General features: G+C 41.5%; 1 protein-coding gene across 1 annotated transcript; it reads right to left on the bottom strand.

Annotated features, from left to right (window-relative positions):
- Positions 1-10,753: 10,753 nt before the first annotated feature.
- Positions 10,754-13,932, bottom strand: irx5a (iroquois homeobox 5a). The gene is made up of 3 exons (XM_055154719.1): positions 13,540-13,932; positions 12,294-12,699; positions 10,754-11,735 (listed from the first exon to the last, which is right to left on the bottom strand). Exons 1-3 carry the CDS (start codon positions 13,780-13,782, stop codon positions 11,035-11,037), a joined length of 1,350 nt encoding a protein of 449 aa, XP_055010694.1. The 5' UTR covers positions 13,783-13,932; the 3' UTR covers positions 10,754-11,034.
- Between the last annotated feature and the right edge of the window lie 394 nt (positions 13,933-14,326).

Here is a 14,326-nt window from a genome sequence, read left to right as displayed (position 1 = left end):
ACTCAGACAATGCAATACTCACCCTAATAACATTTCACTGACACTAAACAAATCTTTCTTGACTGCTCTTATAAGCCTACCCAGGATGCTTAAGGATAGGAAAAGCAGTTGTCTTCAAAATTCTGGGATAGACCCTATTAAAACAAATGCCCTCTCCCAACCACCATGACTGAACAGATTTGCCCCCCATCCTCTGGAAAACCATCCTATTTCCTGTTTAGGTTTGAGACATTCAGTTCAGTGCTTACATGGCTCTCTGCACCTGTGTTTTGTTGTATTGTGTATTGGAGAGGGAGAGGGTTTCTGTTGTGCAAAGTTAATATGCAGACGATAACAACTTCTAGGTATCTTTGTAAGGTGGAAGTGATAAATGTCTGAAATGGTACTGGGCAATTCAAAGGCCAAAAGAAAAAAAACGGATTGTTGTGTAATAGTCATTTAGCTCTACTTGTGAAAACAATAATACATTCATCCAATCATAACTATGGTGTCAACACTTTACAAAAAGAAAAGTAAAACTTCAGCTTTCATTGTGAAATAAAAAAAAAAAAAAACACTTACTCACCAGCTGACCTAACATTTGTGTCTGTTTTCAGACTATACAGAAGCTCCGCCAATGCAAGTGTGCTCCTCAAGCTAACATTATTGCATGTGGTAATTTCCTGTGTACTGTCTGCATGGCATTGCGGTTGGAGCTGTGATTATACAGTGCCAATAGAAATGCTAATGTATGTGTTCACAAGAGACATAACATCGAGGCACAATTAAAAGCACAAACAAAGTGTCAGCCAGTGTTTGCGCTAATAACGGGTTTGAGCTGAGAGAGATGGAGCCAACAAGGGAAAGTGCGGTCACAAGCACGTGTTGCCTGCACTCCAAAAGGAAAGAATGGCACCACTTATTGTGAATGGAAACAGATAGGGGAGGGGGGTGCGCTGCTGGGTTCAATATCGACTAGTGCACACAGACCACCCCGCCCCCAACTCAAGTGGTCTCACCCCCACCTCAGAATTCCAGTTTACATTGTCGAGTCGCAGCAAAGTTCACAGGAGTAACTTCAACCGTATCGCTCACATCTAATAGCTCTGTGTACTCTGGCTACTCATGCTTCTAGCACTTGAGCATTGTTCTGTGTGGTGCCATTCACCCATATGGGAAGCGGACAGGGAATTTGCTAAAGCCCACTGGTCAGCCCGAAACTTGAGATCCCTGGACACGCTGATGCAAGAATGGTACAACTTTAATTCAGCGGCACGATTGAAATGATACGGCCACTTTGTGATCATAAAAAATGGTGGAGTAGTTTATCCTATTTAAATGGTTTGATGGGGCTTATGAAATTTTGTGTGCTTTTGGGAGGCAGTCATTCTTAAATACCCCAGTCACATGAAGGCTGTCTGAGAACTGGAACAATCAAATCCTATTTCTGCAGATTTATAGTGAGATTCTCAGCTCTCTCACATTAGCACAGTTGGAGTATCTGTCCTTCAATTCTGAGGTAAATGTTATGAGATTCTTCTTTGTTTGCCATACAGCCTATTTATTGTCCCATAATTATATCTGCTAAAATTACTTCTTGTTTGTTACAGACTTACAAAAGATTTCATAACAATACAATTAAAGTTTGAAGTTACTTACTACTGTCATTTAACTTTCAATGCTTTAGCCAGGACATTCTTCTCTAGATTATGAGCCAGTTGACCTTGACCATTACTAAATAGCCAAAGGAATATCTTATTTGAGGTAACAGCATCTCAGAATTTAACTTGGGACCTTCCAACCACACGGCAAGAGTGTAGACTACCTTAACACAATGCCAACCAACCAGCGAAACTGAAATCATGACCACGTGATGATGGTAAGTGAGGACAACCGGAAATAGTTTTTTCTGTTTACATAGCAACAGTCTGTCTTTGAACGTGTTGGCAAAAGTGACAGATTTATTGAATTAAAGGTTTATTGTTTGTGGTAAAACAAAGGATTACAGAAACAGGTTTTAAGAACTGGTACCTGAAAAACAACTTTTTGTTAAATTTACTTGGTAGCGGAAATATCTTCTTTTAGCCCTCAGGAGATTTGGACAGATCGTTAACAACATCCGACTGGCCAAAATCTTGTCTGTGAGCCGGTGCTAATACTAATAAGGCTGTAGTTTCCCAATCGATCACTGACAAGTACATCCTAATTGGCTTGTCCCCTTCAGTACGACAGATGACTGATCAGTGTTTAGACATATCACAAATTCATGACATGTTTTGGACGGATGGGAGGAATACATTACCAGACAAATACGGTACTTTAAACTCATGTCGTGTTTTAGGTGTTTGCTTTCCCATACTGTATTACCTCTCAAAAACATCAAAGTTGGTAACTGAAGGTATAATGCCTGATGTTTTTGTCTGATGGCCTCCGGTATAAACATGACACAACTGGAATAAAAAAACACTTCCTGCATTCTTTATACAATATCACCCATTCATTCACAGGACCAGATTGCATATCATGTACGCGTGTTGCCAAAACAGTAAGTGTCTCAAAGTATTCCAAGATTATAGTCCCAGATAGCATTGCTTACCTGTCTGTCATTGTATGGACTTATGCTTGACTGTTTTACGCACTTCAGTTTAAGGCCTAGGGGGTGACAGCGAAGTGCACTTGTACTATTTCCAAGCATTGCAAATTACGTCATTTAGTCCAAGAATATCGATAAATGTAATCCATTAATATTGAATAGTTTATGTCCTCTTAAGATAACCTTTCTCCATCACAAGACCAAGGAAAGCCCTCTCTTTCTCAAGGTCAAGTGCGCCAACAGCCGTGATATCAGTAGCAGGCAACGTACAAATCATAAGTATTGATCAAAGCGTACAGAATGTATGGTAGACTGTAAAATCAGACCCACTTAGCTTTAATAGCCAACATTAAAGTAATTATGCAACCAAAATGAGGCTGTATAACTATAAGCATATTAATCCCTTTTGTAATTTTCGTGTATCTACGTTATTTCAGCAATAAATCACATTTGTGCCAGTTCTCAACCGCTTCAGGTGAAATTGCACTAATTAGTCGGGTGAACCTCCCCATCAAGTCCCAAGACCTTTGACCCATAGGTAAAATCTGCAGTGCTGAATGACATAATGCACCTGAGGTATTATATGGAAGTGTCAATATTCTTGTATTTACTAATGGCATATGCTAATACAGTGGTTGGATCATTGGAGCCGTCAACAGGTCAAGGACACTATTGTTGCTATATCCCAAGGCATCCTGTGTCTTTGGTTTTTGATTTGCTTTATTGTATTTTTTTACATAGGAGAACTTCATTTGGTTAAACAAGATTACTTCTGTCAAACTGCACATCTTATTCCAATATTTCTTTGAGTTTGCTCATTTATTGATTTATCAGTAACAACATCTACATATACATAAAAGAAACATTAGCGGGAATAATCAAGTATTCTAGATCAATTATGCACACTAGAAAGAGAGAGAAAGTGAGCTTTCTCAGAAAACTTATGTCATCAACTCTTTCATTATCTCACGCTGCCACCCCAGAGATCAGCACTGCCTCAAATATATGGGGTTATAATTGTTTTTATTGGTTTATTGTGTGAGCGAGGGGATCCTTTGATGTATTTAAGGGACCAACCTAATGAATGTTCAAATGCAAAAACAATCTATCTGGGGAGCTGATCTCAGAGGAGGTGCTGATGATAATGATTATTGGGGGGTTGGGTATATATATGCATATAATAGTGTTTGGTGCAACAATGTGTTCTTTAGTGGCAGCAGTGGTGTACAAGCGGAGACTTAATCAAGCACACTTGGTCAAAGGGCAGAGGATATGTAGAGAGAAATGGTGTGTAATTGAGTGGAAACATCCTATACAATGTGGAGATGTGTCAGCTCAGAGTTATGGGGGCAGGCCGGGCAGGTGGGTGGAGCAGGCGAGGTGTGGGGTCAACTTTTTTTTTTAGCGAATAGGTGCTTTTGACCCGACTGTGACTGCACCCGGAGCCCGCCACACACTCCATCCACTCGCTGCCAGTCATTAATCATCTGTGCTGCTTGAAGGCCTTGTTTGAACTCCCATGAAAATTGAGTGGCAACTTAATATTTTTCACATATTTATTTATGGATTTGTTTTTCTTTTTGGCATTGAGTGTGTTGGATAGGGTGAGAAGTGTTTGTTGGTGCTTTGGAGGGATCTGGTTACCGTTGGCGTTTTCCCACAAACGTGATCAGAGCTTTGAAAGTTGAGAGCGTGTGTCGCTTGAAGCAGTTTTACTTGTGTTTCAAGTTTAACCTTTTATTAAACTGTCCATTGTGCTTTTGCTCTGCCAAGCATCTCCTGGAGCTCCATTCTCATGCCCATCAGGTCAGCAGGGTTAACAGCCAAAGGGAGGCAGGAGGGAGGAGGGGTAACACTATCTCATCTCGTCCCCTTTTCTTGCTCTCCAGTCTGCGCGACACATTGACAAAAAGGGAGCAAAGTATATACTACAACCATTTGATGAGCAGCGGGGCAATAAATTCATTAATCATCATTATATGCCTCATCAAACTCTTTGCCACCCTCTCCATGGGAGTTACACAAATTAGCTAGTGAAAATAGCAGTCATTTTAGAGGAGCTAGGTAAGTGCTTTTTGATTGCTTTCTTGAACAATGCTTCCTCTGACAAGCTAATAAATCAGATCTTTCAATAGTTAAAGCACAGCTACTGTGAACCCAGCCCAAGCGCACTAACAAAAAAGCAGGGTGTCTGTCTGTGTGGGACAAGCGGTTTTACCACCACCAAAGCTCTTTCACACATTTGTTTTGGATTCCTCTTCTTTATTCGGCCACAAAGAAGCCCGGGACAAAGCTTTTGATAACTGAATGAACTGCTGTTATGTCTCCAGATGCAAGCAGGGATTTTCTCATATTGGATCAAACCCGCCTCATGTTTAACTTGAAATAGAAAAGACTCGGCCAATAGTGACCATATGGTGCACAATTCAATTAGTTCTTTTCCCTGCTTTTTTCAAATTCTTTTGTCTGGGTAGCTTGTCCGTTATGCTTCTAAGGACAGAGCCATGGCTTGTAAGTTTGAAAGAGGACCCAAATCTTGGCAGGTGATGCATACCTACTACAGCGATCATATCCTTCCATCCAGATGGCCATTCCATGCAAGACCAACAAATCATTCATTAGGCTGGAAATGAGCGCTTTATTGAAAACAAGGTCAATAGATGATTTGAGCCTGGTTTGTGGCTGGCCTTGTTAGCTGCTCCCAGCATTAGCAAGTGCTAAGTAAGCGTGTTATGGGAGGTCTCCTGCGAAAAGGGCTGCAGTTGGAGCGGACTGCAAAGGGGGTAGCAGTTAGAGGTGGTCTTTATCTGTTTAAAGCCCCTCTCTGATGAGATTACCTATTGGAGTTGGCTGTAAACCACTCTGTTAATCAGGCTACCACAGCCAACACACTCCCACTGGCACTCAGCCACAGCTTGCATTTTTGGAAAGGCTTGAAGAAGAAAAGAACACAGAATAATAATTCATGCATATAAAATATCTAGAGCATTTAAATGTAAAGTGAAACATTAAAAAAAATGCTAATTGTGATCTGAGCATCATACAATTTAGAAAATTAAATTAAAGATGTCCAATCCAGTGTTCCAAACATTGTCCACATTAAATATTGACAAAATGGCAAAGGACTGACTGAGGATTTCTGATACTACAAAAAAATATGTTTTATGTTGTTTTTTTAAAATAAAACAGTTCAACTCATAAAATATGCATACTTGCCAATTTATTGTATCAATCAAGTTGTGTGGGCCATTTAAAATCTCTCTTTGTCCTATTTGTGGCCCTTGAGCCAAACTTTGGACTCACCTGATGTAACTCAAGTTATGTAACTCCATCAGATTGCTAGTGTGAGTTGCATCAGCAGCAGGTACTGTCACATTGGCCAATTTCCTGTGTGTGGGACAGAAGGCTCTCTCGGATCATGGCCCTCTGAAAGTGCCCAGAAGTGTCCGTGGCTCCTCAACCCCCTTCTCATTAACGTTCCCTCCACACACCACTGAACCCAGCGCTACTTAAAAACACATTGAATGAGGCAGAGGGAAAGAGAAGGCCTGTTTATCTCCAACTTGGGAACTGATCCAATTAAGTAAGTGCCCATTTGCATCCATCAAACAGACCCAAACTAGGAAAGAAAAGTAAAAAAAAAAAAAATTGAAGAAAGAAGGTCCATTTGTTATCCAAGGTGGATGGGGGGTAGGGTAAAGTGTCCCAGGTGAATGCTGGGTAATGGTAATGTTACTTGTGTTTGTGTGTGTGCGTGTGAGCTGAAGCATTATAGTGGTCATTAGGACAGATATCGGTGTGGTAATGTGGAGCAGATGTTGTGAAGAAAGGGATCATTTAAAAGGGGCAAATGTAAATAAACATTGGTGGTGGCCGGGTGCCCCTCCCTCTCTTCTGGACCCTCTGAAGTCCCCGAAAGAAAACAGTTCATCAATCTTCATCACGGCTAATAATCATGTTCTATTAGGGAGCTTATCACATGTAGACACGACCATTTTCAAAACTTAAAAATAATAATAATAATAAAAAATAAATAAAACATAAAAATATAGAAACAACAAAAGGGCCTAATTGACTTTTTTGCTTTTGACAAATAAAAATAAAATGTTGTATACACTGCATTTGATATGAACTCAGTTTAACATAGTATTATTTTCTGAAAGTGTTGAAGATCAATTTCTGCAAACTGACGTCACCACAGCAGAAAAGTGGCTTCCTAGTTATTTTCACGGAGAAAGGATTTTACTGGGTACTCTTCCAAAAAAAATATCCTCAATAAATATTTTTCAATTGAAGCCGTTGTACTGTAAATATAGCTGTTTGTAGAGAAATCCATTATTAGTGTAGACAATGAAGAATTCTTAACATTCCATGCACTGCCTTTACTTATCACAGACCAGAGTGTGTCATACAATACCTCAGAGTATTAGATCATCCAGACTTTTTCTTATGTTCCAGGCGCCTTGTCATTCTATACGTATTGGGTAAATGCATGCTGCTTACCTCTGGGCATCAGAATGGGCGGAGCTACACGGGACAGGAAGAAGCCACCAGCAGAGTTGCCACCCCCTGACTGCACACACTTACCGCTCTGTGCTTCGTGGGCCTGTCCCGTGCGTTGCGTGTGCTCCGTGTTTTCCATATTGGTGCGTGTTGGTGTCCACGTGGCTGCCTCCGGGCCAGGCCAGAGACCCTCAGTGTGAGCCCCAGCATAAGCCCTTACATGGCCACTGAACACAGGGCCTTTGCAGTCACAGGGTCAGGAGCTCACGCCACACTTCTGTCAGGGCAGATTGGTCAATGAGCTGTTTATTTTAGCAGGCCAAGGTGGAAGTCTGACTGATACAAACATACAGTGTGAAGTTTTCCTATAGTGTTTGATATAACTAAATCTATTCACCCAAGTACTCTTTAGAGGTAATTTTACTTGCCATTATGGTCACAATTCACAATGTGGGTTTTACGTTTACTCCATCCACCTGATTTTTTTATTTTATTTTTTTTACCCCTGGGGTGTTGTGGACATATTAGTAGTGAAAGAAGTATACCATATTAGAAACAAACAAGTTGAATGACTTGTCAGACCAATGGTTATGACACATTCATGAAATCACTCTGATGATGATGAAAAAATAGCACTGTTGCCATTGCAATTTACAATTTAAAACAAAATGTTATGTAGTGTGAATGGTGAAAAGTCTTCCTGCATAACAGGAAGCTGAAACCTGTGAATATCAATTCAAAATCTACAATATTTAGTTTCTCTGAGTTATTGTAAGTCCAGCAGTCTGTCTGGGCTTTACTCCATAACTAGAGCAAGCTTTTTCCCTCCACTCTTTCATACAAATGTTTTATTTATGTTGGGGGCATGTCACTTAAAACATCTCACAGCTGAAAATTACACGTGTAATCTCTCCCAGAGGACCTCTAAGGAGAAATAGAAAAACATTCAGTCAAGTGCAAAAAAACTGTGCCAAATCACTCTGCGCCACCTTATCTGGACTGTGTTCCGTCTGTTCTCAAGGGCTGTACAAGTCCACCTTTCCCCTGACTATGAAGGGCAACCAAAGATTTCAGAATCATGTTACAAGATATTGAAGTCTTTTCAGATATGAAATTCAATGCACTGAGCTGAGAAGTCAATAGTTATATTAGTGCTTGAGAGTCTTCAATAAGCTTTGACATAAACATGCCAACAAAACATGGCAGCAAGTGCCAAATGTGAGCGGGGCAGATAACCAATAAGAGTTAAAATAAGGTGTCTTTTTGTATCTTCATTTTTTAAGAGGTATCTTTACTTTTGCACTTGAAAATGTTCTTCCTGTTCCTTCCTGTTCCCCAACTAGTGCTGAATTGTGGCGTATTGCCCTAGGTTTGTGCTGATTGTAAGATCAGAGTAATAGATACATTGAGGACATAATTCCTGCTAACAAATCAATGTGCTAACGTTGAATCTATTGACAGTAATGAGGTTTTCATTTCAGCTCAGCCTTATTTAGAGGGTCACGATGGCGCGGTCCTGTGACAGGTGTATGATCGGTTTAACCACTCTCACACAACTTTGCGCAGAGGTTAAACTTAACGATAAATAAATATTAAAAAGGAAAAGGATATAGGCCCTATTTTCATTTCCCCCAAACAGCCGAAATACCAAAGCTTCGACTGTGTTTAAAACGAAATCCTCTTAAAACATCACGCAAATATTTAGATCTTAAAAGACTCATGGACATTTTGTCTACATCGAATCCTTTTGTTTTAGAGCTATAGAAGAGGCCTATAGGCCTATAATTGACCATCGAGGCCGCAAAGTCACGTTTAATGTGTGTGTATGCTTTACAAAGCAATGCGTAAATGTAATCAAATATTTTTTTTAGAATATTGTTCCTTCATATAACGCGTTTTGTAGGTTAAATCAATTGAAGAGCAACGCATTTTTTAAATTCTCTTCTGCTTTTGTTGTCGGATTATTTTCCCTTTTTTCGTATGAGAGAACGGTTTGAGTCCTACTTGGTATTCCTGAGGAACAGCAACGATAAAGAAGCGACGAGCTTTTCAGGGTCATGGTGAGCGACAAAGTTGGGGGTAAAAAATGTATTCGTTCTGAATTAAATTATGAATAATAATAATAATAATAATAATAATAATAATAATAATAATAATAATAATAATAATGCACAATAGAAATGACACGGATGTGAAATGCACTTGACAAACAAACGTCACCCTGTCTTAGATGATTCAGTCTGGGATTTATGCGTTTCCCTGTGTGTGAACAACGCCATTTCACGTGAAACTCTCTCAGGACGCAGTTCACGGAACAGAGAAATACCCGGGGGACGCGAAAAAGAAAAACATAATTATGCTATTTAGACGCCTGATGTGTTGCAATCAGTGGCAGGTTCTGGAGCGTACGCACACACCGCGCCGTGTCACCGTGAATTCAAACGCGCGCAGGCCCGGGTAGAGGACATTAAGGCTTAGGGAATTACTGCAAACCTCAGGGGACGCTTCAAGCTGTAAAGGGGAAAGCACACTATAGAGATTAATGGCGCCCATAAACAACTGCGCGCTCTCCCACTTCACTTGGGGTCAACAACGACAGCAACACAAACATATCAATAATATAGGCTACGTTACTATCAGTAAGATCCTCATGGATGGTCAAATTGTGGGAAAAATAAAATAAACAAAAGGTTCAAAGGCCATTTTGCTTAAGGCCTGTTTTAACAACAACAAAAACAACAACAACAACAACAATAATAATAATAATAATAATAATAATAATGACTAAATACATTGATATATTGATTATCATTAGCTCCTAGGCGTTTCTTTAAATATGTTCAACTCAAAGTATTCCTTTTATTCACTTGTCCAAATTGCCATAATCCTCCTAATAACTGTGATCATTGTCTGTGCCCCACTGGCTCCGGTTCTTTTCTTTTTTTAGACAGGCCATTTGATCAGGCGTGGGTTTCCATGACGGATTAACGAGAGCGAGGCCCCCTGAAATACTAGGAGCAAGTGTGACACCTACCTGCAGAAGTTGGAAGAGTTCTGAGTAGAGCTAAGTGCTTTGCTACCGGCTGCACACTAGACCCATTCCCTTCTATTTCCTCCCCAATGTTTTATGCGCCATTTAAGAACGCCTCCGTTAATGGCATATAAAATAACAGCGCAGTATGTTTTAAATGCATGGTCGCATCCCTTTTAACTGTTCTGCCACGCCTTTGAAAATAGTAATGAGCTCCAAATTTGGCATAAAATCGAGCTCATTACGGGGGTTCAGCACCTGATTGCGCTGCGTAAAACCTAATTGGGTTAAATGCTGGGAGTTGTTATGATATCAATATCCGCTTGCAACGTGCTCTAGTGAAAGCAGAGAGGCCTGCGAGGGTTTGCACAGGAAGGAAAATAAAGTGAGATAAGCCCCTAAAAATAAACATCGCTGACATTTTTCATTAACAAAAAAAGAAAAAAAGAAGAAGCAATTTTACTCCATCCATTCTCTTATCAACTTTCTGCGTAAAGTTCTCCACGGGTTTTACACATTATTGCTTCAATGAGTATCTTCTTTCTATCAGTGGCCTGGAAGCATCACACACACGCACCCACGCACATACTCACACGTCAATGCCAAATCCAAAACAATCGCTGAACAAATATTTTCATTTTCCATAATTTACTTCAAAGATAGTGTGTTCATTTTAAATACAAAAATGCTACATTAAATATACATGTTAGTCTTTAATACAAATAGACTCCAGGGCTGCTGCAGCGATTAAGACCGTTCTTTGTTACTTTGTTTTTGTAGGATTAGCCATTCAGAAACTGAGGATTTTTCAGAATAAGCTTTTAACTCCAGAAAATAATTGTTCTGTGAATTGGCTTTGTTGTTCTCTCTTAATGCAACCACATTGGCAATAAATAAAAAGTCCTTAGCGGCTGTAAAATAGCAGGTATTAAATATTTGACATACCTTTCTTTAGTTCATAAGGGGAGTCTTTACAAAGATCTACCTGTGTTTGGCCTCTGACTTTGTGGCTCTCTCTTACAAGCGCCTCGGCTCTATTTAACACAGTCTGATTTATTCCATTGAAATGCGGCGTGGAGCCAGTGCCCACGGAGCTGTGGTTACTGTGCAAGTGTCCGAAAGTGCCCCCATAGTTCGTGTAGCCGGGGTAGAAGGGGGTCGTGTAGTACAGAGGCCTTGACAGGACCGTGCTGTTCGGGAGTGCGCACTGGGGACTAGACCGAGACGGGGACGCGCTGGAGCCCATCACAGAACTCTGAGCAGGTGAACCGTCGCTGCTTCCACTTTTGCTACACCTGTCTGAGGACGTGGCGATCTCCGCTAGAGACCAAAGTTTAGGCTTAGGGGCTGAGGGAGGCGAGTGGATGACAGAAGTGACGTTACTTGTGACTGAACTAGGCGCGTGGCTAAGGTCTGAGGGTTTGTCTTGAAGCGCGAGGCTCGCTCTGGAAACGGCAGATGGAGACGAAGTGGTGGGTTTGGCAGAGTCTGGCTGCAGCTCCGCTGAACTAGTCCGCTCTTCCGGGTCTTTTAGTTCCGAGTCGCTGAGGAGAGGGTCCGTGTCTTTGCCCAGTGTCTCTTCTTTAAACCGGTCACAGCCTAAGTCTCCGGGGTTTAGGAGTTTGTGATCTGCAGAGTGCACAACAGAATAAATTAGGCCACATAGCAACATAACTCGAACACTTTTCTTCGTGTCACAAAAATAACTAGAAATGAACATCTAGACCATGCAAACTAACAAAGTAAAGCGTGACGCACAAACAAGAAAAAATAAACATAAATCACTTCAAAATTATCATTAATTACGCATGCATTTTCGAGATGAAATATGTTTCACCCTGAGAGCAATTGCTTTGATAAAGCCGAGGCAGCCGTTACAGCACTAATCTGTAATAATATGAGTGTGATTTTTAAAGACGCACAGTGCACCAGCTGTAGCCCTATTATACACTTAAAGATAAATTGACTGCTAAACACTTTGAGTCACCAGCAATTCCAGCCTCACTGAAGGCAAACGAGGGGAGTTCAAGGTGATTATTATTTAAAGCAATTGTCCCATTATAAATAATATACCACCATTAACCAGCAATCAATTTAGCAGCCTTAGCAAAAACGACTGCGATGAAAAATTTATGATTTTTTTTTCTCCCTCTTTTTGTTCCCCCATGCAGCAGTGTGAGCACCAACCTGCTTCTGTGTCTGTGGAGTCCCCCTTGTCTAAAGGTTTAGTAGGCTCATCATCGTCGTTTTTCTCCAGATCAATATTCTCGTCCTCCTCCTCGTCCTCACTGCGGTTCCGTGGCGTCCACGTCATCTTGTTCTCCTTCTTGAGTCTCCTCCTGGCGTTGGCGAACCAGGTGGACACTTGTGTGAGGGTCATCTTTGTGATGATGGCCAGCATGATCTTCTCTCCTTTAGTGGGGTACGGGTTCTTTCGGTGCTCATTAAGCCAGGCCTTGAGCGTGGCTGTGGCGTCCCGTGTAGCGTTCTTTCGGTAGGCTGGGTCGCCGTATGGGTACGTGCCCAATGGCGCGGCGTATGGGTGGTATCCTATGGAACCGGCCATGCCCGTAGTGTGGTCGTACGGGGAACTCTGTGACAGACAAAACATTGTGATGTGAGCAAATCCAGAAGTATCAGATTTATGGTCAAAATCTATTTAATGTGAATAAATTAGCTACGTTTCTAATTATATGATTTAATTAGTAAAGTGTGTACGTATGGATACGCGCATTCGGCAACACAGACATAACACTCAAACACACACACACTCACACAAAAACAGTTGCAAAATGAGCTCAAGTTGCAACAGGAAATACCATGGGTTTGTTTGAGTGTGTCCCGTCCATATTATTTATTTTCATATTTAGGCCTGTTACGTTATAGCTAAAAATGTAGACTGTATTTTAAAAATTTTATTATAAAAAATATAAAGAAAAATACATTTTTTTTGGACAATGTCATTGTGCCACTCGGCGCGTCTAACTAATTCCGTGTCATACACTGTAGTCATTATAGGCTACTCCCTGTAAATGGGCCTAAACATGCATCAGTATAACTCGCACATAATCAACTATTTTCACAATTTGAACACTAATCAGTTCTACTTTTCACCATTTCCAAATTAACCGGATCACCTTTTATGACTTAAAGAACTGCTGCGTGTAGAAGAGACACACGCAGTGCTCTCTGTTCATAATTTTCTTGACGTCGCTCTTCTTTAAACTCGACTCGACTCGGTGTAACTCCTTTTAAAAATCTAAATTAGTTCTAACTACATGTTTTGGTTTGTCTAATGTTATAGTGCACTTTTGCACACGCTGATTTCTTAATCGCTCACCCCTGGCGCACAGCGTGCGTTTGAGGCTGATACGACTTAATAAACTGGCGTTTACTGCCTGCTGGATGGAATAATCACCTTGAGTTTACTCACCACATACGAGGTGAATGTGGCGGCGGCAGCTGCGTCTGCATTGTACGGCAAATGGGAATTGTACCCCGGTGACGCGCTGGTGAACGCGGTAGATCCGGCATAAGGTGCAAAAGCAGATCCAGACGAGGATCTCCCGAGTTCCTCGGTCCTGGGTCCCGATATGACACTGGTGCTATATGCAGGGCAAGAGTACAGGGCTAGGGACGCGGACGGCTGGTACAAGTAGCCCTGAGGATAAGCCATGCTTGAAGCCCAAAGATTTGAAGTCACTAAACTTGCGCACTATCCTTTATTGTCTCATGTGCTTGCGCAGACCCTCCGCTTGTCCCCTCAGAATGAGAAAAGTGCTCAAAGAAGGTAAAAGAAGGTTGAATTTGAGAGGTGTCGCTCGCTGCCACTTTCCGTCGGGTGAAGAGTGTGGTTTTGTCGCTCCTTGTGTGAGTTACGCCGCCGCGCTCATGCCTGCGCACTAGGTATTTTACCCGTCGGACAAGGGCTTTGCTTGGGAAAATGTCCTGCCAAGATGCTAAGTTGGAAATTGAGGATCCTGACGCCTACTACGCTGTACAGTACGCTCCTCCTCTTGGGGTGTAGTCAGCCTTGTGCAGCGCCAAGCTCTCTTTACCCTCTCTCTTTCCTCCCTCTTACCCTGCCTCTGTCCCTCTAGCTCTCTCTCTTGCGTTAACTAACAATCCCCCCTTACTCCATTTCTCCATTTTTCCTGCTTAACAAGCTTCCTCACTGCAGTGAGTCTCAAGTGCGCGCATGGCAGCCCCCCTTTTCCCTT

Source organism: Boleophthalmus pectinirostris, unplaced genomic scaffold (genome assembly GCF_026225935.1).
Source record: "Boleophthalmus pectinirostris isolate CB_2022bp ecotype Guang Dong unplaced genomic scaffold, ASM2622593v1 HiC_scaffold_19, whole genome shotgun sequence".
NCBI lineage: Eukaryota > Metazoa > Chordata > Actinopteri > Gobiiformes > Gobiidae > Boleophthalmus > Boleophthalmus pectinirostris.
Note: the sequence above shows the minus strand (reverse complement) of the source record. Positions and strands in the feature narration are given on the sequence as shown.

Bases quoted from the DNA above. Each gene is read 5' to 3' on its own strand.
- irx5a (XM_055154719.1), bottom strand. From the start codon at position 13,782: ATGGCTTATCCTCAGGGCTACTTGTACCAGCCGTCCGCGTCCCTAGCC. The intron at 12,700-13,539 runs GTGAGTAAACTC...TGTCTGTCACAG, and splicing joins CCACATTCACCTCGTATGTG to AGTTCCCCGTACGACCACAC. The intron at 11,736-12,293 runs GTTGGTGCTCAC...TGCACTCTGCAG, and splicing joins CTCCACAGACACAGAAGCAG to ATCACAAACTCCTAAACCCC.